At 46.3% G+C, this 27,373-nt stretch overlaps 1 protein-coding gene across 1 annotated transcript in view; it reads left to right on the top strand.

Moving 5' to 3' along the window:
* ITPR3 (inositol 1,4,5-trisphosphate receptor type 3) overlaps positions 1-27,373 on the top strand; it is a gene marked incomplete at its 3' end in the record, with an annotated part of 283,455 nt that overhangs the window by 236,249 nt on the left and 19,833 nt on the right. Inside the window, exons 54-55 of the mRNA XM_088455962.1 lie at positions 1,796-1,917; positions 2,064-2,229. Of these exons, the coding sequence (XP_088312088.1) occupies positions 1,796-1,917; positions 2,064-2,229 (288 nt within the window). The remainder of the gene's footprint in view (positions 1-1,795; positions 1,918-2,063; positions 2,230-27,373) is intronic.

The raw sequence follows: 27,373 nt of genomic DNA, 5'->3' as shown, positions 1-27,373 counted from the left end.
AAGCATATAAAAACACCACAAACAACCCAATCTTTGAGGGTTTTGTTGGTACGAGGTTGTAGTGGGAAAGTGAGGAGTGTGTTTAGTAGTGAAGGACAGTTTTTGGCTACTGGAATAGATTGCTGCTTGGTGTGTGGAAATTGTTTTGTGCTTATTTATTGTCTTGTCATATATCTGTTTGTCTCATGTTTCTGTCTTTCTTGATTGTTTTTTTTTGTCCTGTCAGTGTTTTTTGTGTGTGGCATGTGTGTGGGTAGTAGGAGAGAAGGTTTGTGTTAGTTTGTCTTTTTTTCTGTGTGTTTTGCATTTGTATAGGGAGGGGGAAAGGAATATGTCCAGGGCAGAGGAGAGGTAGGGAGAGAGTGAGGTGGAGGAGGTTGCATCACAAGAGGCCCTATAGAGCAGTACAGGCAGCAGTGATGAGGTGCCCAAGGCAGAGGGGCAAGACCAAGATGGGGCGCAATGGGAATTTTTCAGTGGAGTAGAACATGGTCCTTGTGCAGGAGGTCATGAAATCCCACCACGTGCTGTTTGGATGAAAGGCTGCCAGCAGATTGACCCGCCGCAAGAATGCCATATCACCCAGGACATTAGGCATGCCCGTAATGCTAAAAAAAAAAATCTACCCTGACTGCATGCCACTGTGACTCCTAGCTAGGGAAACAGATACAGGTATTCATTAGTGACTGAAATGCCGCCATTACCAGAGTTACTGTAGGTACCATGAGAATGTTGACTGGGATATCACAAGAACTTTTCCGGTCACAGACTGAAAACTACCAGTACCCAGAAAGTGAAGCCAGAAGCTTATGCAGGTCTGAGACAGAGTGGGAATGTGCTGTGTCAGGGTCTAGGTCTAGTTTGACTTGGTCATACAGATGGAATATGTTGTTAAAGTTCATCCGGAACATTTCTTTGACTTTGCTATCGCCCAATGCATTCTGGTTCAAACACCTCCAAACAAATGTGGACTGAGCAGCCTTTGTGATACCTGCATTACCTAATTTCCTGCTCAGTTTCTTGCTCCTGGTTCCTTCCAGCCTGGTGGTAGAGCCTCTGAAATCCCAGCCACATGCAGTGAATACCAATGGTAGTATATATTGCCATTTTTGCTTCACACAAACCAATGCAGCTGATTTAGCACCTTTAAAAAACATCATCATTGTTTTCCCACTAATTGCAACTTGAAACACCTGTGAACAGATGCAAACACATCTAAACTCACGCAATCACTCATCTCAGGAGGTCGTCTATTTGAAAAGTCTATTTTGTTGAGAGTCTGGTAATTTCTCTTGCGAGTATCAAAACTCGATTCTTGGGTAATTTGTATGGCTTCCTATGGAAAGTACTTGCGAGTTTGGCCGATGGTATATTTGGTCGGGTTTTGTAAACTCATGCGAGTTTTGATGTCTGTTTTTTGCAAGTTCACATGCGTTTGCCATTAGTAAATTTGCGAGTCGGAAAAACAGGCAAAGCTCCCGTGAGATTGCAATCTCACCTAAACACGATTCTTAGTAAATTTACCCCTAAGACTCTATCATTTTTTCATTTATGTAATTTATTTATTTTTATTTTATTGAAAAAAAAAAACATTATATTGCACGTTATCACATATATCAATTATCTTATGTAGAAGTGTTACAGTTAAATTGACCTCTTTATTGCTGGAGAATTGAACTTTGGTTTTGATAAATCGACTCCACTGTCTCATTATTATTTTGTTCTAATAAGCTACTCTGACCATCTTCATGTCCCCCTTCTCTTTTACATTTGTATCTATTTGTGAATACTTCAGATGAAGAAGAGGACAGGGAACGAGCTTGTGATACACTGCTCATGTGCATTGTCACCGTACTTAATCACGGGTTGAGGAATGGAGGAGGTGTTGGGGACATTTTGAGAAAACCTTCTAAAGAAGTGAGAAAATACAAATTCATGAAGCTGTAAAAACAGATTTGTTTGTGTCAGTAAATGCAGCAGTCTGTTCTGTATGAGTAGCCAGGAGAGTTATTTCACTGACCTAGTTCCTGCGGAAAATGAATAATTCTGTGTTTTGCCAACAGGAATCTCTTTTTCCAGCTCGTGTGGTTTATGATCTCCTCTTCTTCTTCATTGTCATCATCATCGTCCTGAACCTCATTTTTGGTGTCATTATTGACACATTTGCAGATTTAAGGAGTGAGAAACAAAAAAAGGAAGAGGTTCTGAAAACAACCTGCTTTATATGTGGTGAGAAAAGGCCAATCTCTATCACTGTAATTGCAGTCTAAATCATGTTGTATGAGAACTTTGTGTACCTCATGTAGTGGTGGACACATTTCTGCAGCAAACAAATGACACAGTTACTGTACATGTGTATGCAGAGTCGAATGTATCTGAAGTGTATGTATGTATGTATGCTGTGTGTATGCAGAGTCGAATGTATCTGAAGTGTATGTATGTATGCAGTGTGTATGCTGAGTCGAATGTATCTGAAGTGTATGTATGTATGTATGCTGTGTGTATGCTGAGTCAAATGTAACTCTGCAACAGTAACGTGTGCTTAGATGTGGCTTGACAGTAAATTGAGTAGTAAATGCTACATTACTCAGATTGTACACAATATAATGCTCTAATGTAGTGTCATATAAATAAGATAGAATAGTGTCTGGACATTGTTGCATGGTAAATGTGAAAGCCACATTGGGCCTGATTCAGAGCTATACACTAATGCCACCGCAGCTGAAGCTATGCAAATGACGCAGACGCCGAGGAATGTATTGAGACACCCACTTGCGGCTTCGCAAATCCAAGCATCCGCACAGATCCTTCGATAATCGGCCTCCAGAGTAACCCTATGGTCGCACAGAAGGGCCAGGTGTACTGAGACACCAAAGCCATATTTACTGCCTACGGATCGCGTGCACAGCCTGTAACACGCCCCTGAGATGATTGCGACACGTTTGCATTCTTGCCGCCACTCCCCCATTATCTCCCCCCAAAAACACCCTAAATGTCAATTAATTTGCATATGCATTCTGCGAGTGACATTGGTAATGTACTTTAATGCGTGAATAGTGCGACTTAGACGCATCCGCAGTTTACCGATAATCACTGAACTCCACAAATATTGGCATTGCGTACATCTCTGAATCAGGACCATTAACCATGTACAATACAAATAAATACAGCAATACAAAATATAAGTAGAAATGAAATCATTTAAGTACAAACATGTAGTTACGCAGTCTGAAAGCAATGATCAATTAAGTAATCTTATAGATGGCTATGACTTCATATAACATAACAGCCACACTAATTATTTATATACTATTAGTATGAGGGGTCCAGACAAATTCAGCCGATTAGAAGCGCCAGGGGTTTAGTACCTGCGAGATATATGCCTACTATTCACATGTGCTCAGGTCTAACTTTGCCGCATTTAAGTGAACACACCCTTACTGTAGATGTGCTGGGTATGGGATGCTGGCGCTTGAGATCTCGGTAGTAAAAGTCCCTGTTGGTAGGTATCCTAACCCTACTCCTACCCCCAAACCATCTCTCCCCTGTGCCTAAACCTAACCCCCCGCCCCAGTTCATAAAAACATAACCTCCCCCTGCCCGCACCCTAAACCGCCCCCTCTAAGGCCTAACCCTCCCACTCCTAGTGCCTAACCCCAAAACCTCTCCCTCACCACGCTACTTACTTTCGGGAGGCCGGCGCCGTGATTCTTACAGGTCTTTGCTGGGATATTGACTGTATTGACCCTGTAGTCAGCTAACACTTGCACACATCATACCACCCACACTCCACCTCTCTAAGCCTAGGGAATCAAAAGAATATTATTTGACCAAATCTGCTTAGGGATACAAAACTAAGGTATTCTTAATGTACATGCAAAGAATGGGAATAAGTGTTTTACACCCACAGATACAAACACAAAAAAAAAAACACGCACACACAAACATACATACATTCAGACCTGCATATAAACCCCCTATATGTCATAATCATCATTACCAAAATAGCAACTCTCCCTTTGGTGTCCCATCCCTTTTACTTTACTCATTACTCCTATATATTGTACTAACTGGGATAGCTGGCATCCTGAAGTATACATGCAGCCTTATTTTTGTTTACATTGTCCTTGCCTACAACCCCATTCCATTGATCCGAAAAAGGACGTCACTGTTTGCAAGCAAGCATGCAAACAGTGGCATAACTGCCATGGGTGCATGGGGTGCAACTGCTGTGGTACCCGAGCTGACACTGTGGCCTGCCGTTCTTTTTACACCAAGTCACGCACACAAGGAGGGCTGGTCCAGTCAGGGCTGGCGAGAGGGGGAACGGGTGTCCATGGTGTTGATTTGGTGCCGACACGCAGACATGGAGAGACAACACCGCTGGTCGTGAGGCAATCAGAGCTTGCGGACCAGCAGCCAATCAGCAGTGGCTGCTCCTGATTGGCTGTCGAGACTGCAAGCTCCGATTGGCCTGTGACTGGCGCCAGATTCAAATTGAGCCGGTGCGTTCTGTCCATGTTTGATGCTACCTTCCGGTGCGCCAGCAGAATTTAGATGGCGGCCCAGCACCAAATCACACTTGCTGGATGCTGATGGCACACATGCGGAGGCGAGAGGTTCCTGGAGGGACACTGGGCAGTGAGTTGCTGGGGGGAGTTACTATTATGTGGCGAATCTGTAAAGGGCATTACTGTGTGGTATAAGGTGTAAGGGGCATTACTGTGTAGTGTAAGGGGCATTACTTTGTGGCATAATGTATAAAGGGGCACTACTACTGCGTGGCATATTATGTATAAAGGGTACTACTGTGTGGCATAACCTGAATGGGCTCTATGTGGCATTACATGAATAGGCTTTGTGTGGGGGCAAATGTATGTGTTTTTTTACCTTGGGGGGGCTTTTTAAGACCTTGCTATGTGGCCCACAAAGTTCTATTTACGCCCTTGCATGCAAACACAGAGGGCTTACTAGTATACAGTATATGGTCACTTTAAAAAGGACTAACTCTGTATTTAAAATGAATTTGCATGAGTCATAAAATGTAAGACTTGTTCAGACTATGAGGTTAAATGGATACTTTGTAGCTTTCACACAGGTTTTTGGCAGACTGCCAATTTCCACTGGAGCCAGCTCCAGAACTTGTAATTTTAAGAGTGTCCCCATTTTTGTGAGTGTGTGGCCATAACAAAGTTGAAACCTAGACAAAAACCTAATCCTGGTCAAATTACACCACCATGCCAAATTTGGAGCTAGGTCTGAAACTCTGGTCGTGTATAAAGGACAAACAGACACGTTTTCTCGCTTAATATATAGATGTGGGTGGGCACAGGCTGGTAAATTATTTGTGAGTATATAAGGTTGGCACAGCATAATGTGTTTAACACATGGCTTGTATCTCTTTGAGAGGGCATTTTTCTGGAAACTAATTTTTGGAGCATTTTGACCAGGCCTATTATAGCCAGTGTGGAAACTACTGTAATTTGCATAACATATTGTTTGTAAAATCATTAGTGTAGAGAGGTGGGAAATCATTGCCATTTTACATTGATCTCATTGCCAAACTCTTGCGCTGATCCAATCTCCAACTAAAGACAGGCGAGATCAGTACCAATGAAGGGCAGGGCACTGTGGGTTTGGCACTTGATTCCTTACTACAGTTGGAGGGAGTAAGAAAAAGGGATTGTCACTATCAATGGTTAGCAACCATCAGTGTTTTACCACTGATAATCGATGGTTTTGCCATTGGTGGCGGAGGTCCAATGGATCTTTGCCATCAATGGCAGGGAAGTGGAGATGTTTTTTTTTCCCTTTACTCAAGCGTACTGCTTACAGTGTATACCTCCACCCCTGGTGCATAGCTCTGCCCACCACTGTCACTTTTCTCACTGCAGGGTTGGCATTGATGGTTCAAACCTCAGGTGTCACTTAAATGTGCCTTATAGAATTTACACTCTGTTGACATCAATCCATGACCTCTTTATCTCAAACAACCCCAACTTTCTGACAATAACAGAAACACAGCTCACACAATCATACACTGCCTCCCCTGCAGCTCTTTCACACAGTACTCTCCACTTAACTCACACCTCCAGGTCTGGAAACAGTAAAGGAAGTAATTTTGGAATATTACTGTCCCAATATTGCACATTCACAGTTCTACAGTTACAGGACTTTTTTACAGGCTGCACTTCCTCTGTAGAATGCTCTCCTATGCACTACAAGACTTTCTTCTAGTTTCCAAACCTGAAAACTCACCTCTTCAGGCAAGCTTAATCATATTATTGAGCCACTCACAGTACCCTCTATAAGCTATTGTACTAATTATCTCTCCTCTACACATTACTTTTCATATTTTCCACACTCACACAATCAATGACGTCAGGTCAAGATTCCTGTGCGACTGGATCATACAGTCCACCAATATTCTCTGCAATCTGGCTGGACCAATATGCAATAGGTAGCACCTATCCTTGAGCATAAATGACTATTTTCCTATAGATTGTAAGCAGGGCCCTCTTACCTCTATGTCTACTCTATGGGCCTGATTCAGAGCCGGACGCTATTTGCGGTCGTTCGTCCAGAAAATAGGGGTGGCTATTCAAATGAACCGTTCGCTCTTTGCGGTCTGTTCACGCCTCTATGTCTGAACGTGCAAACAAAACTTGCGGTTGTTTTTTGAAAAAATACGCCCCCTGGCCGCTCGCATCCTACGTCATGTCCGCTATTTATTAGATTAATCGAGTACATCGACCAGCGTATGAACTGCTCGCTATTCTTGTGGTTGGTTTTTGCTATCACAATCTTGCGAGCAGTTCTGGCTATAAAATAACCCAGTGACGTGGTCAATGACGCTGCTGTATTAATTATGCACACCCTTAAAACGCCCGTTTTGACCTTTAAGCACACCTGCGTTCGGATCTCCACTCCCCGTTTTCAAGCACCTTCCCCTGTTACCACCCACATACGCCTCATCCTGTCACTCAAAATAGCAAGCATTCGCTATTTTGCGAGCACATGAATTTCGACCACACTGACTGGTTCGCGCATGCGTATTACGATCCGTACGCATGCGCAGTTGGGCAAACATCGCTCGGAGCGAACGAGCGGCCGCTTACGAGCGGCTCTGAACCAGGCCCTATGTCTGTTATTACCAGTCTTGTTTTATTACTGTTTTGGTCCCAATTGTAAAGCACAATTGAATCAGTTGGTGCTATATAAGTAAATGTTAAAAAATTAAATCAATGGTTCTCTGTCTATGGTTTTATTCCATCGCTGGAAAGAACAGATGGAACCATTGATGAACATCATCGATGGTGAAAGAATAGAGGAAGCCGACCTGAAGATTCACATGGTGGTGTTTGTGTTTATGCATGTTTTCTATTTCTGTGGGTTAACATGCATGTCTGCCTTTGTGTTTGCTTCTGTTTCTATATGCATTATTTTTCCTTCCATTAGAAAATTAGTAAATGAGAAGGAGGTAGTAGTTACTTAACCAGAAAAAAAAGTGACTTTTTTGTCACCTGGTTGAATAAATAGTGTGCCTATTCACACTCTGTGATTATGTAATACAGGTGATTCATGCTCTACATAGGCTTGTCTCCTGATTCTAGCTCATTTATTTGCCTTCAGCAGATTCTCAGTTTCTGACTTATTACATTTCAGGTATACTAATGTAGATAATATCCGTTGTATAACTATTCTAACATTAGAATGCTATGGTTCAAAGACATGCATATTCATAAACACACTGAGCTACAAGTCGTACTAATCTGTATTTTTGAATATCTGTTCTGGAAACTAGTACTAGACCGTACTTACATAACCAGTAATGTTAGAAAGTGTAAATGTTTTGTGCCTCTGCTTGTTCTGCTATATCTAAATCTGGAATTATATATCAATACACTAAGCGATATATCAGACGATATATCGCTCCAATTCGCATTGGAATGATATATCAACCACATCACTCAGTGTGTACGGGTAATTGCGCGCTTCCATGTATCGTTCGTCGCATCTTCGGAGCTGCTGTGCGTACACGTTAGATCAGAAGATCCGGCGACCAACGCCATGCTTCTGGATGTGGCAGGGGAACGATATATCGTGCAGTGTGTACGCACCATCTGATATATCGCGCTGTCGTTCGGTACACAGATTGGCTAGTGTATAAACAGCATAAGGCATACTTGACTAGAGTCAGAGAGAGTTTGTACTCATCTTCTGCTTGTTTATATTTCCCCAGTTGTGAAGTGAGCAGCAATAGAACCACCTGTAGCACAGAATGATGGGAGATGTTGAGACAGTGGTCTGTCCATTCATGAGGTTCACTCTGATAGTGAGAAAAAGGCTGCAGTGACATTAGAGTCATGATGTGAAGACGATATGGCAGTGTGATGAAAGCCACTTGCTGAGTATTTGAGAGTGGAAGGAGTAGGGTCCCCTAATAACATAGTAGTATTGTGTTTGTCTTATCAAACAAATACACAAAGATTTTGTTGCCAAATGAAGTTCCTAGAAAGGACTAGAGGGCCCCATACACGGTGCGATATGCACCTTGCGATCCGATGGCCGACATATCGGGGATCCCCACACATGGAGCGATCCGGTGGCCGACCGACCCGATATGCCAGCACCCCCCTCCCCCACCCGCAAGCGTTGCATGGAATTGTTTGCTGATCCCCCAGATCAATTGAACATGCAGAAAGATCTGGAGGAGCAACGGACGACCCCACAGGAGTGCACAGCTGACTATATCATGCCCACACATGGAACGAAAATTGTAAAAAAAAAAAAAAACATTGTTCAAAACCATCGGATCGGCGACTATATATCGCTCTGTGTGTGGGGGCCTTAACTTGACCATTGGGAACCTCAGTTAAGTTACTCAGTTGGTCCTACATCTGTTTCATTTGCATAAAAGACTGATTTCTGTACTACACATGCGCATCAAAAATGCATATGCATGTATCAGTCTGTATCTTACCCTTGCAGTTCCAAATGACCTAGGGAGGTGGAACTGAAGACATGGATGTGAGGGGTCAAGCATAGGCCAAGTACATTAAGCGACTGAGGTAGAGCTGTTTGGAGACATTTACATCTGTTGAGAGACGTATCTGTTTGCAGGTGCTGGAGGGCTGGTGCAATGATGATGATCGGTAGCACTATAGCCACTTTTGATTGGATGTTTGCATATGCACCTCTCCAGCGGCCGCCTGTTTACATTACTTAATAGACCTCTCCATTTGAAAAGTGGGGAGTGGAAAATAATATATGCACACACTCCAATTGCACTTTTTCGTGCATACATCTTATCCTGCAAATGTGTCCAAATGCACCAGCTCCCAAATATGCATTCTGCTTTCTTCAGCAATGTATAAATGAAAGTACAGATTGGAAAAACCTAATTTTGGGTACATTCATTATCTGTACACTTCTAACTAATGGCAAACATTCTGACTGCTGCCTAATGATTAACGCTTTTCAAATGAGACGTAATTTTTCATATTACAGCTCTGGCTTCTGAGCTACTTCTTCCTGTTGTTTGCAAGAGGAAGTCAGTCTCTGTATCCAAAGCTCTGAAAATAGAGGTTTAACTCAGTGAATTGAGGTGGACAATTGTCAGCCTTTAAATTTGAGTGCTATCCCTAGGAACAAAAATACCATTTGCCACTGTAGGGTTACAGATAAGGAAACAGATGTGAGGAAATGATAGCTAACTTAAAGTCTGCATTAACTTTGAATTAGACCACATTTGCAACATTTGCTAAATATACAGTATGTGTAAATCTGTGTAAATCTTAATATACAGATGTCATAATCTGCTCAGTTGATATTGGCAGTGCTACTGCTCATATTGTAGATTGAGACTCATCTTAAAGAAATAGACATGATCAAACAATTATACAATTTATTACCAAATTTATAGTATGCTTGTTCATTATAGTTATACAGTTTGTGACAACTAGGCTTCCTGTGCCAATACATACGTACTGGCACAAATGCTGCACTGAGCTTTGCCTGTCAATGATTATGATCTAGGATAAATGGGGAACTGTTAAATTACATGAGCAAGTGTTCACATGAGGAATCTAATATATGACAGGCCACATCCCATTGATGGAGACAAAGCTGTTAGTGCTCAGCCTGTATGAGGTTGGTGTTTGAGAGAAGCAATCGATTTCTATGTAGAGATTTGAAAAGCTAGCCTCACATATTCCCCATTGAGACATGAATAAGAAGTTTTAAGCTGCCTATATGCACTACAAAGTTTGTAGAACATTGTAGTACAAACTGGTTGTGTAGCATGAATACAAAATAACCACACCTGTGTTGACTCATGTGAATGCTGATATCTGGTTGTTTGATGGAATCACAAGCAAACTAATCACACCGGTCCCGTCTTTCTACTTCAGGGTCCATAGGGGTCCACAGGGTGACCTTGGGGTATAGCTGGATCCTGGATCCTCGGGCACCACGGAGTTAAAGCTTTTAGCTGCTCCCAGGATGCACTTGGGTCCAACCTCCCCTATACCCCGCCCCCGAGCCACAGGCACCTCAGTTTTAGATGGTGCCCGGCCGGAGTCGGGTCACCCTGCGGGGTGGGCTGCAGGAGCAGCCCCCTAAAGCTTTTAATTTTTTATTGAACTTAGTTAAATTTATTTATTTTTTACTATAAGTTTTTTCTCTAGAGCAGCAGCGCTGGGCTGTCTGTACAGACGCCCACGCTGCCGCTCCTTCTCCCTGCTGGCGCCGCGACGCCAGCACTGAACTGGGGATCGCGGCGGGGGAAGCCAGAGTCTGTACTAGCCGGACTCTGGTTTCCCCCGGGACTGCTGCCGGAAGACGCCGGGGAGATCAGGTAAGCCGCGCACCGCTGATTAGCGGCGGTGCGCGGGTTCCTTTCATATGCAGTCCCATGCCCCCGGTCTAGGGGACAGACCGGGGGCGCTAGCGGTGGCGGCGGGCCCCCCCTCCAGCGGAGGCATACCCCGCCAGACCACTAGACCACCAGGGTTAATATCGCGGCAAGCGGGATGCCGGCAACCCGGGGGTTAATATGCTAGCCAGGGGAGGAAGCCTTCCCTGTCTAGCGGCTCCTCCCCTCAGCTCAGCGCGCCTTTCAGCTCGGAGTCTGGCGTCGCTGAGCTGCAGATACTCGGCCACTCCTCCTCTGAGGTCTCCAGCGGCCATTTTCTCTGTGGCAGCGTGGATACTCTCAGGGAGCACGCGGACCGGTCCCCCTGTGTACCTCTCCCCTGCAGAAGGACAGTGTACACAGCGCTATAGCCCTCCCAGACACTGAATCTGGGAGGTTGATTGTAGTGGAAAGGTGCAGTGAGTATATCTTCCTGCATGGTATGTGACTTTTGCTAGTGCTGCCTGTCTGTGTCTTTTTTCTACTTACTGTCAGCCTGTACCTATCCCTTTCCTTCTCCTACAAGCCCTACAGGTGTGCGGGGGAAGGGTGTTTCTACTGACCTCGCCTATATAGATCACGTATTTGTGAGGTCCGTCACATACAGTTGTGTGCTACACAGTACCATATTGTGGGCTGTTGTTCAGCACACTGGTGAGTGCGCACGTTTTCTTCCTAAGTCATGTCTGAGGAGGAGATTGAGCACTCCGGGGCTCCAGCATTGTTCTCCTGCAGGCGCTGTTCTGCAGGAGTGGATAGGGAGGATTTGTCACAGGACGGCCTGTGCGGACGGTGCCAGGCGGTCCCTGGTACGTCTAAACCTCCCATTTCGCAGGAGCCACCATGGGCGATGTTTTCCCAGGTGCTGGTGTCCATCGCGGACCGTCTGTCGGTCCCGACTGCCGCCCCTACTAGGGCGTTGCCCCAGCCTGCCATCCCCCATTCCCCGGGTGTCCCACAATTATTGCAGACTCCCCCGGGGTCTCAGCCTGTTGGTCCCTATGCGGGGTTGCCAATGTATATTCAGTCCACCCCTGTGGCACAGCCGGCTGTGGTGCCGTTTCAGGCTCCTGTGACAGCTCCTCCACCCTGGGTGGATGCGCTTTCCCACACTGTCCAAGATTTGGCGGCAGCATCTTCGGCTTTTCAGTCGATGTTGCGCAGTGACGTGCCCTCCAGGGCGTCTAAACGCTCAGTCATGGCACAGGCTGCGCATCTTTCGGATTCTGAGGGGTTCTCGGATGATGGTGAGGTACAGGATGACTCAGCCTCAGATGCCTCAGTCCAGGAGGTAGACACTAAGTCTTCCATCAATGTGCGGGCTCTGGTTAAGGCGGTGCGGGCTATTCTTCTGATTGAGGATGAGGCACCCGCTCCCAAGTCAAGGTATCCTAGTTTTAAAAAAGCTAAGGTTACTTCTACAGCGTTCCCCTTGTCTGATCAGTTGACTGATCACATGGCGGTGGCCTGGCAGACGCCCAGTAAGCGTTTCCTGCCACAGAAACGCTTGGCGTCCAATTATCCATTCCCGGAAGCGCATTGTAAGAAATGGGAAACTCCGCCTGCAGTCGATTCCCATGTAACACGCCTCATCAGGAGTGCTACTTTGCCATTGCCGTCTATATCCTCGCTGAAGGATCCTACGGACAGGAAGGTGGAGACTTGTCTAAAGTCTATTTATTCTCTCTCAGGGGCTGTAGCCCGGCCGTCCATGGCCATCTCCTGGGTGGCCAAGGCCATTGAGGGGTGGGCCAACGCCTTGGAGGACACGTTTACGGATGAATCTCCGGACGTCCAGGGGGCGTTGTTAGGACAGATGAGAGATGCCGCCTCCTACATTGGAGAAGCATCTTTGGATGCTAGCCTGTTGACCTCTAGGGTTTCGGCGGCAGCAGTGTCTGCTCGTAGATCCTTGTGGTTGCGGTCTTGGAGAGCAGACGCGGATTCAAAGAAAGGCTTGGAGGCCTTACCTTTTAATGGGGAATTACTATTTGGTCCGGACCTGGACAAAATAGTAGATACCCTGGCAAAATCCAAGTCAGCCTTCCTCCCTTCAGCTACTACACCTGCTAAGGTCCGGAGCTCGGCGTTTCGTTCCTTTCGGGTTCAGGGCAAGGCAAAGGGTCAGTCCTTCCCGAGGCAGTCCGCACCCAAGACCGCCACAAAGCCAAAGAAGCAAGCCTGGAGTGCTAGGCGCCCTTCTTCCAAGCCAGAAGATAAGCCTTCTGCGTGATGGGACGGGCCTCCCTCTGGGGGACCCCAGAGTGGGAGGCCGACTTCTTCAATTCGCCCAGTGCTGGCACAATACCACCACGGATGCCTGGGTGCGAGAAGTGGTCTCCCAGGGGTACGCCCTGTCTTTTCGGCACAGGCCGCCTTGCCAGTTTTTTTGCACAAGTCCTTCTCAGGACAAAACCAAGGCCTTGCAGGTTCAGGAAGCCATAGAGGCCTTGCTGACGGCGGGGGTCATTATACCCGTACCACAGTCTCAACGTGGGATGGGGTATTACTCTACGCTGTTTCTGGTGCAGAAACCCAATGGCTCTCATCGCCCCATCCTCAATTTGAAGTCCCTGAACAGGTTTCTCAGGGTTCCCAAATTCAGGATGGAAACTTTGCGTTCCATCATACTGGCGATGGAACCGGGGGATTATATGGTCTCCCTGGATATCCAGGACGCCTACCTCCATGTGCCTATAGCAACATCGCACCAACGGTTTCTGCGGTTTGCTATTCTCCACAACCACTACCAATTCAGGGCTCTACCCTTTGGTCTCTCCACGGCACCAAGGGTATTTACCAAGGTGATGGCGGTCATGGCGGCTCACCTTCGGAGCCAGGGGATACGGTTGCTACCGTATCTAGACGACCTCCTCTTGCTGGCAAGCTCCCCGGAGGTACTGATCCAGCATCTCCACCTGACGGTCGCTTGTCTACAGGCGCACGGCTGGTTGATCAACTGGAAGAAATCCTCCCTCATCCCATCACAACGGATGGTTCATTTGGGGGCCCTGCTGGACTCTCGTCAGCAACGGATTTTTCTGACTCCAGAGAAGGTCTCCTCCTTACAGCTGCGGATTCACAGTTGTCTGAGCAGTGGCAGAGTGTCGGTGCACTCAGCGATGAGAGTTTTGGGGTCCATGGTGTCGGCATTCGACATGGTGGAGTTTGCCCAGTTCCATTCCAGGCCCCTGCAGGGGCTGATTCTTTCAGAATGGAACGGATTGCCACACAGGATCCGCTCTCAGATGCTGGTGTTGTCCTCGGAGGTGCGTCTGTCCCTAGCCTGGTGGCTGCAGACAGCGCATCTCCTGGAGGGGCGCCCCTTTTGGATCCCGGAATGGGTTCTGCTCACGACAGATGCCAGTCTCCGGGGTTGGGGGGCGGTGACAGGCTCCTTGTCACTTCAGGGTCGTTGGTCGGCGGAGGAAGCGATTCTTCCCATCAACATCCTGGAACTGCGGGCAGTATACAGAGCCCTGCAGTCGTCCGGCACCGCTCTTCACGGAAGGGCCGTTCAGGTGCAGTCAGACAACGCCACCACGGTGGCGTACATCAATCACCAGGGAGGGACTCGCAGTCGAGCTGCGATGTCGGAGGTGTCCCGCGTCCTGGCTTGGGCGGAGCGCTATCTTCCAGCTCTCTCGGCAGTTTTCATCCCAGGAGTCCTCAATTGGGAGGCAGACTTCCTCAGCCGTTACGATGTGCATCCCGGGGAATGGTCGCTTCATCCAGAGGTATTCCAACTACTCGTGGACAAGTGGGGGCTGCCAGAGCTGGACCTGATGGCGTCCCGTTACAATCACAAGCTGCCTGTGTACGGGTCAAGGACAAGGGATGCAGGCGCAAGTCTGATAGACGCGCTGTCGGTGAAATGGCTGTTTCAACTGGCTTACTTGTTCCCTCCGATATCTCTGCTGCCTCGGGTCCTGCGCAAGTTCAAACAGGACGGAGGCACACTGATCCTGGTGGCCCAGAAGGCCGTGGTACTCCGATCTGCGGAGCCTGTCCATCGACGCTCCGTACCTCCTACCTCAACGGCGGGACCTGTTGTCTCAGGGGCCCTGTCTTCACCCGGATCTGGGTCGACTATCTTTGACGGCGTGGCTCTTGAGACAGCCGTCCTGAGGTCTCGGGGCTTTTCTAGCTCCGTTATTACCACCATGCTGAGGGCGCGCAAGCCTACTTCCGCGAGGATCTATCACAGAGTGTGGCACACTTACTTTCAGTGGTGCGAGGCCAGAAACTATGATCCCCAGGTGTTCCGAGTTTCGCGTATTCTGGCTTTCCTTCAGTCCGGTTTGGACTTAGGATTACGTCTTTCTTCACTGAAGGTACACATGTCTGGTCTGTCGGTGTGGTTCCAGCGCAGGATCGCTGCTATGCCGGACGTACACACCTTTTTCCAGGGTGTTTTGAGAATCCAGCCTCCCTTTGTGCCACCTGTGGCCCCGTGGGATTTGGCGGTGGTTCTTAGGGCCTTACAGGGTCCTCCTTTTGAGCCCTTGGAGTCAGTGGAGCTCAAGTGGCTAACTTTTAAAACTGTTTTCCTCTTGGCAATTGCTTCTGCCAGGAGGGTTTCAGATTTGGGGGCGCTTTCTTGTCGTCCCCCTTTTCTGATTTTTCATCAGGACAGAGCGGTGCTTCGCACTCGTCCTGATTTCCTGCCTAAGGTGGTTTCCAGGTTCCACATTAATCAGGAAATTGTTGTACCAGCCTTTCAGTCACCTGATCTTTCGGCTGGGGAGACTTCCTTAGACGTTGTAAGGGCACTCCAGGTTTATGTGGACCGGACTAGTTCTGTGAGGAAGTCGGATTCTTTGTTTATCCTCTTTGGTTTTCACAAGAGGGGTTGGCCTGCCAACAAACAGACTCTAGCCCGTTGGCTTCGTTCTGTTATTATTGAGGCTTATATGCAGGAGGGTTTAGCTGTTCCAGCCTCTGTTAAGGCTCATTCCACTCGGTCCGTGGGCCCTTCTTGGGCTGCTAGCCGTGGCGCCTCTGCTGTTCAGCTCTGTAAGGCGGCCACCTGGTCTTCCATTCAGACCTTTTTGAGGTTCTATGCGTTTGACACCTTTGCCTCTCAGGATGCATCCTTTGGGCGCCGGGTTCTCCTATCAGCACAGGAGCGTCCCCGCCCTTAGTTGGACTGCTTTGGGACATCCCCAAGGTCACCCTGTGGACCCCTATGGACCCTGAAGTAGAAAACAAGAGATATGGTAAGAACTTACCTTTGTTATCTCTGTTTCTACGAAGTCCATAGGGTCCACAGGGCACCCGCCCTGACGCACCTGGCTTCATATGGGCTCTGTGACTGGTCACCGGTTTTCCGTCTCCCATTTCTGTGAGTATGGTTCTTGTGTGTTCCAGTCTTCCTTCTCTCTGTTTCGTCTCCTCCTCCGGCCTGGGCTGCTTACCAACTGAGGTGCCTGTGGCTCGGGGGCGGGGTATAGGGGAGGTTGGACCCAAGTGCATCCTGGGAGCAGCTAAAAGCTTTAACTCCGTGGTGCCCGAGGATCCAGGATCCAGCTATACCCCAAGGTCACCCTGTGGACCCTATGGACTTCGTAGAAACAGAGATAACAAAGGTAAGTTCTTACCATATCTCTTGTTTTTCTGTTGCATACTGATCACACACACATTGACTTGAGTCATAAATGATTCCCTGTCAAACTGGGACATTATCTACCATGTGGCATGGGGAGGGCCTCAGTAGCAGTGGCTACTGCTCAAAATTCTGATCGTCAGTCCATAATCATTTTATAACAAGTGTCAGTAATCTGCAAGAGGATATTTCTTTTCTGCAGATTTTCCTGAGTAATTTCCATTTGCAGTGCTTTGGTACAGGAAAGTACTGTAGTTAGTCATATAGGGTTAGATATTAATAATAAAACAAATGTAAAAATGTATGGCTTTAGGGAATGTATGTGGAATTTTGCTAGACTGGATTTGTCTTTAAAAAATTGGTGCTGCAAATCTAGCAACTAAACCGCTGAAATCTTGTGGCTACCTGCAAACAGGCTATTAGATATACCTCTTTAATGGGTAACTGAACAAAAAATAGTTTTACTTAATAATACACCCTATGTTGTAGAGTACAAGTTACTAGTATAATGTCTGCTTCTTGAATAGGTAACCTGCCAGCTGGGAGGCAATCGGGAAGCCAACTGCCTAAATTCCGGCAGCCGGCTTCCCGACTGCCATTTCCCGGCAAGGGTGAAATGCCGGGCGTCTAGATGTAGACGCCCGCATTTCCCCAACGCCGGGAGACCGGCGCCTGGCATCCCGATCGTAGGGATGCCGGGCGCCGCGAGCGGACAGCCGCGGGGGGGGGAGGGTTAGGTTTAGGGCTCCCGGGGGGGACTTAGGGTCAGGCCCCCCCCCCGGGAGGGTTAGGCTAGGGGGAGGGAGGGTTAGGGTTAGGCACCCCCCGGGGGACTTAGGTTTAGGCAGCGGGGAAGGGGGTGGTTAGGGTTAGGCACTTAGAGGGGGGATTAGGGTTAGGCACTTGGGGGGGAAGTTAGGGTTAGGCACCCCTAAGGAGGGTTAGGGGGGTTAGGTTAGTAAATACTTACCTATCCACGATCGGGATTTCCAGCACTGTCGGGCTTACGCTGCGTCGCACTCTGCTCCAGTCGGGCTGCCGCTGACGGGAATCGAACCGCCGGCCATGCGGCCGACGGTATTTCATACCAATTCCTGCCAGCTATTTGGCCCTAGTGGTCAGCAACATCCCTTCTGATGTGGTTAGGAGGGAAGATGACCACATGCACACGTCAATCGTCCTCCCAACGGGGTCATCTTCCATATGAGATTCTTTTATAAACACATGCATTTATTGGTTACATATCCCCAGGATGGAGGCTGATTCAGAGCTGCATGCAAAGCAGATGCAGCTGCAGTTTTTGGCAATGCGGAGATGTCCAAGAGTGCTAAGGCGAACAGTGTCATCTATGCAGATCTGCGGGGCTAATCAGAGTTGCACAGTGCTTAGCCAGATCTCCACTTGTAGCTATATGGGTATAAATGAGTGGCAATGCGTTTTCTATTAGCAGTGTCGGATTGGGGCATCAAGGGCCCACAGGGAAATGCACTGGCCCACTAAAGGGGCGTGACCAGCCATTGGGTAGGTGTGGTCATCATTTGGAGGGGCATGGCCATTTCTACCTTATCAATATCAATAGTCGGTGCTGCCTTTTATTAAAATAATGATAATCTGCGTCCTTTCTATTAAAATGGTAATAACCTGTGCCCCCATTCATTAGAATATTAATTTGGGTCCCCTTTTGTTAACATAGTAATAAACTAGTAATAATCTGTTCCCCTTTTTTTTAATTAAAATAGCCATAAACTGTGCAGTTTTTAAAAGTATCACCAACCATATAATAATAAATGTAAGGTCCCTTTTAGTATATTTATCTATAATATTTGCCACTTTTGTTTCTTATTTCTATATTGCCACTTTTACTATAATAATAACAATGTCCCCCCACCCATATATTCTGTAATGTAGTGATACCCACCTCCCATCAGAACCTCTAGGGTACATTACTTACCTTTCCAAAGCCCACCCCTGCACGATGCAGCACGAACACTCCTTAGACCTGTTTTTTGTCTTCAGTCACTGCAGTCCGCGTCCCGCTATTGGGATATCATAGAATATAGAAATAATGAAGGCCTTTGGGCTTAAAAACTATCTACAATGGAGCAGCTGCCATATGGAGATTGTGTAGTATCCTAACCAAAAGGAAAAATAAGATAGAAAAAAAGGTTTTGGCTACACTCCAGTTGAGAAATGTAAACTAATCGCACAAGTTTAATAAATAGCAGTCAAGGTTCTGCAGTGCAATGTACATATATTTAAGTGGCATATAGTATATAATATGTACATTATTGCAGGTAGAAGCATGGTAATGTATGAGTGGCTATGACATGTAATGTATGCATTAGTGCAGGGAGAGTGTAAAGTATGTGGTGTATTACTGCAGGTAGAGAAAGTGTAGTGTATGGGTGTATGTAGCATGAAGTATATAAAATGCGCATTATTGCGGGCAGTGTAATGTATCAATGTATGTGTAGCGTGTAATATGTATTATTACAGGGAGTGGTCATGTAATGTATGTATGGATGTTATGTGTATTATTAAGGGGGATATCCACTTAGCGATTTAGCCAAGCGATTGCACGATAACGACATCTTTATCGTGCAAACGCTTGCAAATCGCGCATGCGCGTGCCGGCTGGTCGCTTCTGACAACCGACATCGCCCGTACATGCTGGTCAACCTGACGATCTCGTCAGTTTCAGCATGTGCGGGGATGAGGGATGTGCCGGGATTGAACGAGTGAACGTTCAGTCTAGGCACATCACTAGCTATACAAACGAGAGTACGATTGCAATGTCGTAATCGTGCGCTCGTTTGTATATCTACAAGTGGATGCCCCCCATTACAGAGAGAGGCAGTGTAATGTATGGGTTATGTTGCATATAGTATGTAATATGTGCAGCATAATGTGTATGTGCATGTATATATACCAGGGGCAGCATATGCACCGTGACCCGGAGAGGTATGAGGTACCTGGAGGGGAGGGGGTCTCCCAGACCAGACGGAGTAGGAGTAGGAGACAAAGGGGCAACTGGGCCGGATACTTGCTGAGCTGCTTCCCTGGCCACCCGCACTGCAGCTGCTCTGCTGGTCTCCACTTAACTGGCTCCCTCCTTTGAGCAGTGATATCAGGTGGCCTCTCTCCGTCTGTGCTTGCAAGTCACCACTGGCTGGGGAGGGGGAGCTGAGCCTGGTAGGGTGGGGGAGGACGAAGGTTGCAAGCAAGCACCATTTCATCCACGGCACAGACCGTGCTGGGTGGCTCCTGCTGCAGCGCACAGGTAAATGAGGTATCTAGGAAACGTTCACGGGGCCCCTGACAGTAACTCAGCGGCCCCTCCCCCCTAAGGTAGTGGGTGGGTCCACCAGGCAGTGAGGCCCACTGGGATTTCCCTGGCCCCCCAATGGGCCAAACCGACCCTGGCTATTGGTATAATCTGCTGTGGAGCTGTTGTGGGCATGTAGACAGGATTGTGGACTAGTCAGAGGTGAGTGTGCGGCAGTTTCAGATGGAACTTTTGCACCCATGATAGGGCTGGTGCAGATCTGTACTGGTAGTGATAACGGCAGCTCTCACTAATAGATGTATAGGGGCGGTGTATTCAGCTCTGAATATAGGTGGAAGTTATTTTTGAACACACAATGCATCCACGGTTGCGCTGCTTTGCTTGTAATACAGGTTGAGTCTCCCATATCCAAATATTCCAAAATACGGAATATTCAGAAATACGGAATATTTTTAGCATGACTGAGAAAGTGACACCTTTGCTTTCTGATGGCTCAATGTACACAAACTTTGTTTAAAGCACAAAATTATTAAAAATATAGTATAAAATTACCTTCAGGCTGTGTTTATAAGGTGTATATGAAACATAAAATCATTCTGTGTTTAGATTTGGGTCCCATTCCCAATATATTTCATTATTTTATGTAAATATTCCAAAATACGGAATATTCCGATATCCAAAATACCCCTGGTCCCAGCATTTTGGATATGGGAGACTGTACTGAATTAGCACCATTGTGTGCATCTGGATAGGGTGATTCGAAATTAATGAGTAACATATTATATAAAAAGATGAACTGGACCCAGGCAAATGCTTTGTTTTACACCAGAGAAATAACCCTGATTTAAAATATTATTTGTGTGCGGTGTGATAAACATCAACAGGTTTCATGGGAATCAATGGACAAACCTGCCACTAGAGCATACAGACACTGTGAAGCTGTCCTTAAAGCTAATAGTTGTTGCTGTAATGAGAAGAGAGCTTGCGGGTAACTTGGTGAACTGTGCTAAACATGGAATTAAGCATGTGTGAAATGTAATAAATTACTGACATTTTCAGCATTCATAAAAAGAGATTTGCAATCTTTTTTTCTCTCCAAAATGTCATAACATGACTGATTTCATAGCTTCCCGAGGCAGAGTTCATAATGATATGTGTATAAGTTATAGAGGAAAAGGGCTACGTTATGGCCCTGATTGACTCCCGGATTCTGTAAGACCTTTATGTATAATCCCATACAGTAGGACAAATGATTGGGCCCTAACTCATATCCTGCCACTCCATTGCTGGATGGTAGACCTATTTTGATAAATCTTTTGATTGGCCTTACTACTATAAATACAGCAGTGCCCTTCCAACAAAATACAGAATGATATTAAATTTACTCCAGACTAGTGTTATATTGTGTTGTGAGGGATATACAGCATTTTGTAATGGACACAGCAAGATCGTGGACATTGATATATTCACCCCTCACCAACAATACCCAGTTGCAGCACACACTTCACATCAGGGGCTGGCTTTCAACTTTTAGCATTGGGGAAAATACAAGAAAGTGACCCTGACTTTTCTGCCAGTGCATCGCAATAGAAAAATAGGCTTGACTAAAACTGGTAGACTTGGTTTGTTTAATGTGGGTGTGGTTTCAAATTGTAATGGCACAGAGCTATAATCAAATACAACACCAATAAGCCCCTTCTGTCAAAGCAGAGACTAATTTAGTGACCTGGATACAATCTAGAGAGCCCACTATACAATGCACATAGCATTCTAGTGACCACTCTACAACACAGGGAGCAGTCCAGAAACCAATATATAATACATTGATCCTACATAAAGAACAAGGACCATTTTAGTGAGGTATGGTATGATATGTTCGACACTCATCATGTAGCCACTGATGAAATGACGTTAGAATGTGGTGGCCCAGCAGTGACTTTTCCTGATGGCTGCAGCGGCGTCTTCCAGTACCCAGTGGTCATGTGAGTGTCACTTCCGGCGGAGTAATCTGACGGAACGGTGTTCCGGTGAGTATACCTGCCCTTTCCCTAATCCTTCCTCTAGTGCCTAACCCTAACCCCTTCCCCATAGCCTAACCCTGACCCTCCCACTACTGTCTAACCCTGACCTTCCCGTCTTGCAGCCTACCCCTAATATCTTCATTCTAACTGTCAACATTTTAACAATGTCAGTATCATAACTGTTGACACTGTGGTTTCGACATTATCAATGTCGACATTGTAATTGTCGACCTACTGACTACATATTTTTTAGTGACCTCTTTATAACACATGGAGCAGTATAGTGACATGTATAGTGCATCCGGAAAGTATTCACAGCGCTTCACTTTTTCCACATTTTGTTATGTTACAGCCTTATACCAAAATGGAATAAATTCATTTTTGGCCTCAAAATTCTACACACAATACCCCTTAATGACAACGTGTACAAACTTTTTTTTGAGATTTTTGCAAATTTTATGAAAAAAAAAAACTTAAAAAATCACATGTACATAAGTATTCACAGCCTTTGCTCAATACTTTGTTGATGCACCTTTGGCAGCAATTACAGCCTCAAGTCTTTTTAAATATGATGCCACAAGCTTGGCACACCTATCTTTTGGCAGTATCGCCACATTCCTCTTTGCAGCACCTGTCAAGCTCCATCAGGTTGGATGGGAAGCGTCGGTGCACAGCCATTTTCATATCTCTCCAGAGATGTTCAATTGGATACAAGTCTGGGCTCTGGTTGGGCCACTCAAGGACATCCACAGAGTTGTCCTAAAGTCACTCCTTTGATATCATGGCTGTGTGCTTAGGGTCATTGTCCTGCTGAAAGATGAACCATCACCCCAGTCTGAGGTCAAGAGCGCTCTGGAGCAGGTTTTCATCCAAGATGTCTCTGTACATTGCTGCATTCATCTTTCCCTCTATCCTGACTAGTCTCCCAGTTCTTGCTGCTGAAAACCATCCCCACAGCATGATGCTGCCACCACCATGGTTTACTGTAGGAAGGGTATTGGCCTGGTGATGAGCGGTGCCTGGTTTCCTCCAAACATAATGCCTGGCATTGATGCCAAATAGTTCAATCTTTGTCTCATCAGACCAGAGAATTTTGTTTCGCATGGTCTGAGAGTCCTTCAGGTGCATTTTGGCAAACTCCAGGTGGGCTGCCATGTGCTTTTTACTAAGGAGTGGCTTCCGCCTGGCCACTCTACCGTACAGGCCTGATTGGTGGATTGCTGCAGAGATGGTTGTCCTTCTGGAAGGTTTTCTCTCTCCACAGAGGAATGCTGTAGCTCTGACAGAGTGACAATCGGGTTCTTGGTCACCTCCCTGACTAGGGCCCTTCTCCCCTGATCGCTCAGTTTAAATGGCCAGCCAACTCTAGGAAGAGTCCTGGTGGTTCCGAACTTCTTCCATTTACGGATGCTGGAGGCCACTGTGCTCATTGGGACCTTCAAAGCAGCAGATATTTTTCTGTACCCTTCCCCAGATTTGTGCCTTGAGACAATCCTCTCTTGGAGGTCTACAGACAATTCCTTGGACTTCATGCTTGGTTTGTGCTCTGACATGCACTGTCAAGTGTGGGACCTTATATAGACAGGTATATGCCTTTCAAAATCATGTCCAACCCACTGAATTTACCACACCTAGACTCCAATTAAGCTGTAGGAACATCTCAAGGATGATCAGTGGAAACAGGATGCACCTGAGCTCAATTTTAAGCTTCATGGCAAAGGCATAAGTGAATACTTATGTACATGTGATTTCTTAGTTTTTTTTTATTAAATTTTAAAAAATCCCCCAAAAAACATTTTACACATTGTCATTATGGGGTATTATGTGCAGAATTTTGAGGACAAAAATTTATGTATTCCATTTTGGAAAAAGGCTGTAACATAACAAAATGTGGCAAAAGTGAAGCGCTGTGAATACTTTCTGGATGCACTGTATACAATTCAGTGAGTATTCTAGAGACTTATATGCAATACAGGAATTATTCTATTGCCTAAAATACAACTCTGGAAGCAATATATGGCATATATGAAAGAGGCACCAAGCTGTAAAATATCAAACTTTAAGTTAAAGCCAGTGCGCTTTACCAACTGATACACCTGTGCCGTTGCTCTCGGGGCCCATTTCTCATAAAAAAAAAAAAAAAAAAAAGATCTTCGATCTGAGCCCCTTTCCGCATTAAAAATCACATTCCAAGATCTGACACTCTCCCCCCCTCCCTGAATTAAAATCATACCACAGATCTGAGAACTCTCCCTCCTATTAAAATCATGCTCAAGTTTTGCCCATCCTGTTGAAATATTCATTTAATACCAGACCTCAGGTTTATGTGAAGACCCAATTCAATTACTCACCCCCCGTCCTGCAGCCTCTCTCCTCACCGTCTCTCAGTGTTTTTGTTGCTTCATGCACTTTGATTGGTGGGTAGCTCCTGCCATCCACCAAACAGTGTTTGGAGACCTCTCTCATCTGTGATAGGTGGATGGCCGGCTCCATCCACCAATTGGCATGCATGGAGTAACAGAAGTAGTAACAGAAGAAGTTCCAAATACCTAATATTGCAGCAGCCTGGGGGGTAAGATACCATCTTGCACAGCCCGCCTCTGCTTCACATCCATACATGCCACCAAATACACAAACATTCTGCTGAATCTCGGGCCTTGCTGCAAGTTACACTTCCACTCCTTCACCACAGCACTGGCTGTACACCCTATCATGCCCAGTCTTCCAGCAGCTCTGTTATCTCCACATGTTCAGATGCTATGTTGGAGATATCATTGGTCAGTATATAAGGCCCTGTAGCTAACAAAAGTTTCCTCCAGCTTATTTAATCTTTCCCATTGCCCACTCCTCTGCCTAATCCAGTTTTTTACTGCAGGACAGACAGCAGCAACCCCTCTACCCTGCCCACCTTAAATAAATGCAAAACTCCCTTACATGCAGTCACTGGACTTAGCCTCTTACTGTAGCATTATAAAGCTCAATCATAAGCTTCACTTAAGCTTCTCTATGTCATTTTCAAGGATTGACCTTAGGATCTATCTAATTTAGGGTGTGTCGTATTGCTTTCTTTGAATTTGTGTAATTTGTTGTGGTTTGTTGTTTACATGTAATAGAACAATGGTTTATACTTAAGATGGGTACACACCAGACAGGGGCGTATCTACCCACTGGCCAGGATGGCACTCACCAGGGGCGCCGGCCAAAGGGGAGGCACCATCCGGCAGTGCCACCAGAAGCCAATGGGTGGACTACCTCGCTAGTCCCCCGGGTCCTAAGTGTAGGGCAGACCGCAGTGAGAGCGGTCTGCCCTACACAGTTTACAAACACATAGTCACCAGCAGCGGCTGTCTGTTTGTTATAGCAGCCAGCCAATGAGAGTCATCCAGACTCATGAGCTCCGTCTTCCGGCTCTCCCCCGCAGCGGGTGATGGGAGAGACATCATGATGTCTCTCCCATCCCATAGTGCAGAGCGAGAGTGGGCCCAGAGGAGTGGACAGCGGCAGTCTTGGCAGGAGCGGGGATCAGGTAAGTTGCTTTTTTTTTCTGGCACAGCACAGTGGGAAGTGTGGCTACTAGGGGGCACTGTATAGGGAGTGGCTGCTACTGGAGGCACGTTATGGGGGAAGGATTTACGCTACTGGGGGCACTGTATTGTGTGGGCCGCTACTGGGGGCACGTTATGGGGGGAAGGATTTACGCTACTGGGGGCACTGTATTGTGAAGGCCGCTACTGGGGGCACATTATGGGGGGGTATGGACGCTACTGGGGGCACTGTATTGTGTGGGCCGCTACTGGGGGCACATTATGGGGGGGATGAACTCTACTGGGGGCACTGTAAAGGGGGGGACTACTACTGGGGGCACTGTATAGGGGGACTACTACTGAGGGCAATGCATAAGGGGGACTACTACTGTGGGGGCACTGCATAGTGGGGACTACTACTGGGGGGCACTTCCTGAAATTATGGGGGGCGCCAGTCCATTACCTTGCCAGGGGCGCTCAGATCCCTAGATACACTCCTGACACTAGACTGTGCACCCAGCACAACATTGTCAGTGATGGTACTCGGCATGCGGTAAGTGCATACACAGTTGCCGATGCCCTGATCCAAAAGAGGGGAGGGATGCGTCATGCTGCATTCTGCAGCAGGGCCGACGGGCGATGTTGCTAGCAACCCATCGGTAGCTCGCATATTATGGGTACACACTAGACTATGTGCCAGGTAAGTAGCTCCGATCCGCGGGATCTGACAACATATCATCTAGTTTGTACCCAGCATTAGTGTGTATGTTACTGAAAACCGAATACTGTTTAACAGCATTTATTGTTTCTATTTAAGCTGTACTTATTTATTTATTAACAGTTTCTTATATAGCGCAGCATATTCCGTTGCGCTTTACAATTGTGAATATTAATAGAACAAAACTGGGTAATAACAGACAAATATATAGGTAGGAAGGCCCTGCTCGCAAGCTTACAATCTATAGAACTTAACTGTATGCTATTTCCACATACTACCTGTATTGTAAAGTATTGCCCTAAACATAAAAATGTGCTGATAGATAGATAGATATTGCTATGGCTAGCAGACAAAAAAATGGAGACACCAGGCTAAGTGAAAGACTCCAGGCATAATAATAAAAGGCAATTAGTATGCACAATTTGAACAGTCAGTCAACTTAAACATGTTCAAGGGGAATATAGTTTAGTAATTGCAATAGACGTTCAGCTCAAAGAAGCTCAAAGCCTTCCAAGCAATCACTCGCTCCAATGAAGAACAGCTGCAACTCCAGTTGGGATCAGTAGATCCAATAGATACAGCGCCAGCCCAGTGCTTAGTCACATGAATAGTGCGCTGCAATGGAGAGAACTTGGTGAAAGACAGAATGCCCCCAATAGATCAACTGCAGAGTTGTAAATGTGGCCAAACATAGTACATTTATGCAGTTAGGGCCATATTCAATTTGGAGCGAAAAGTCCGTTGCCGGACTTTTCACCGTCATCGCAGGTTTCAGGGTCGAAATATTATCGCGCTCGTCCCCGCGTATCCCCGTATTAAATTCCAAATCGGCTAAATCCAGACCCAGCGAAAATGAAATCTGCGAATGGTCTTATCATTTTTGGGGAAATCAGCCTGACACCCCCCAAAAGATGCTCTGACATGGGAGTTCACTATGGGTAACCCCGAATAGCCCTGCTAAAGGTATGTGGGGTCTTTAAACGGTCTCAACAGGTGCTGTTTTTACGTTTTTTCGAAGAAGGTGAAGAATAGCATTTAGGAAGTTTTTTTTGTCAAAATAAGTAGTTCCATCAAATTTGGTGTGCATGTTAATGTGTACAAGCCTATTTTAAAGTTGCTAATATGAAGTTTTAAAAAAACGTGAAAAATACACCTGCCACAACTACCTGCAATCAAAAAACACCTTGGGCATACCTGGGGAACCTCCCTTCTCCAACCCCCCCCCCCGAGTCTATTTCGCTAGTTTAGAAGTTTGTCCCCCAACTTTGTTTTTTTTTTTCACCCACAAAACCAAAGTATTTTTT

The sequence above is a fragment of the Taudactylus pleione genome, unplaced genomic scaffold, assembly GCF_031769625.1.
Source record: "Taudactylus pleione unplaced genomic scaffold, aTauple2 ptg000682l, whole genome shotgun sequence".
NCBI classification, from domain to species: Eukaryota; Metazoa; Chordata; class Amphibia; order Anura; family Myobatrachidae; genus Taudactylus; species Taudactylus pleione.
The sequence above is the reverse complement of the archived record's forward strand: the minus strand, read 5'-3'. Positions and strand labels throughout refer to the sequence as shown.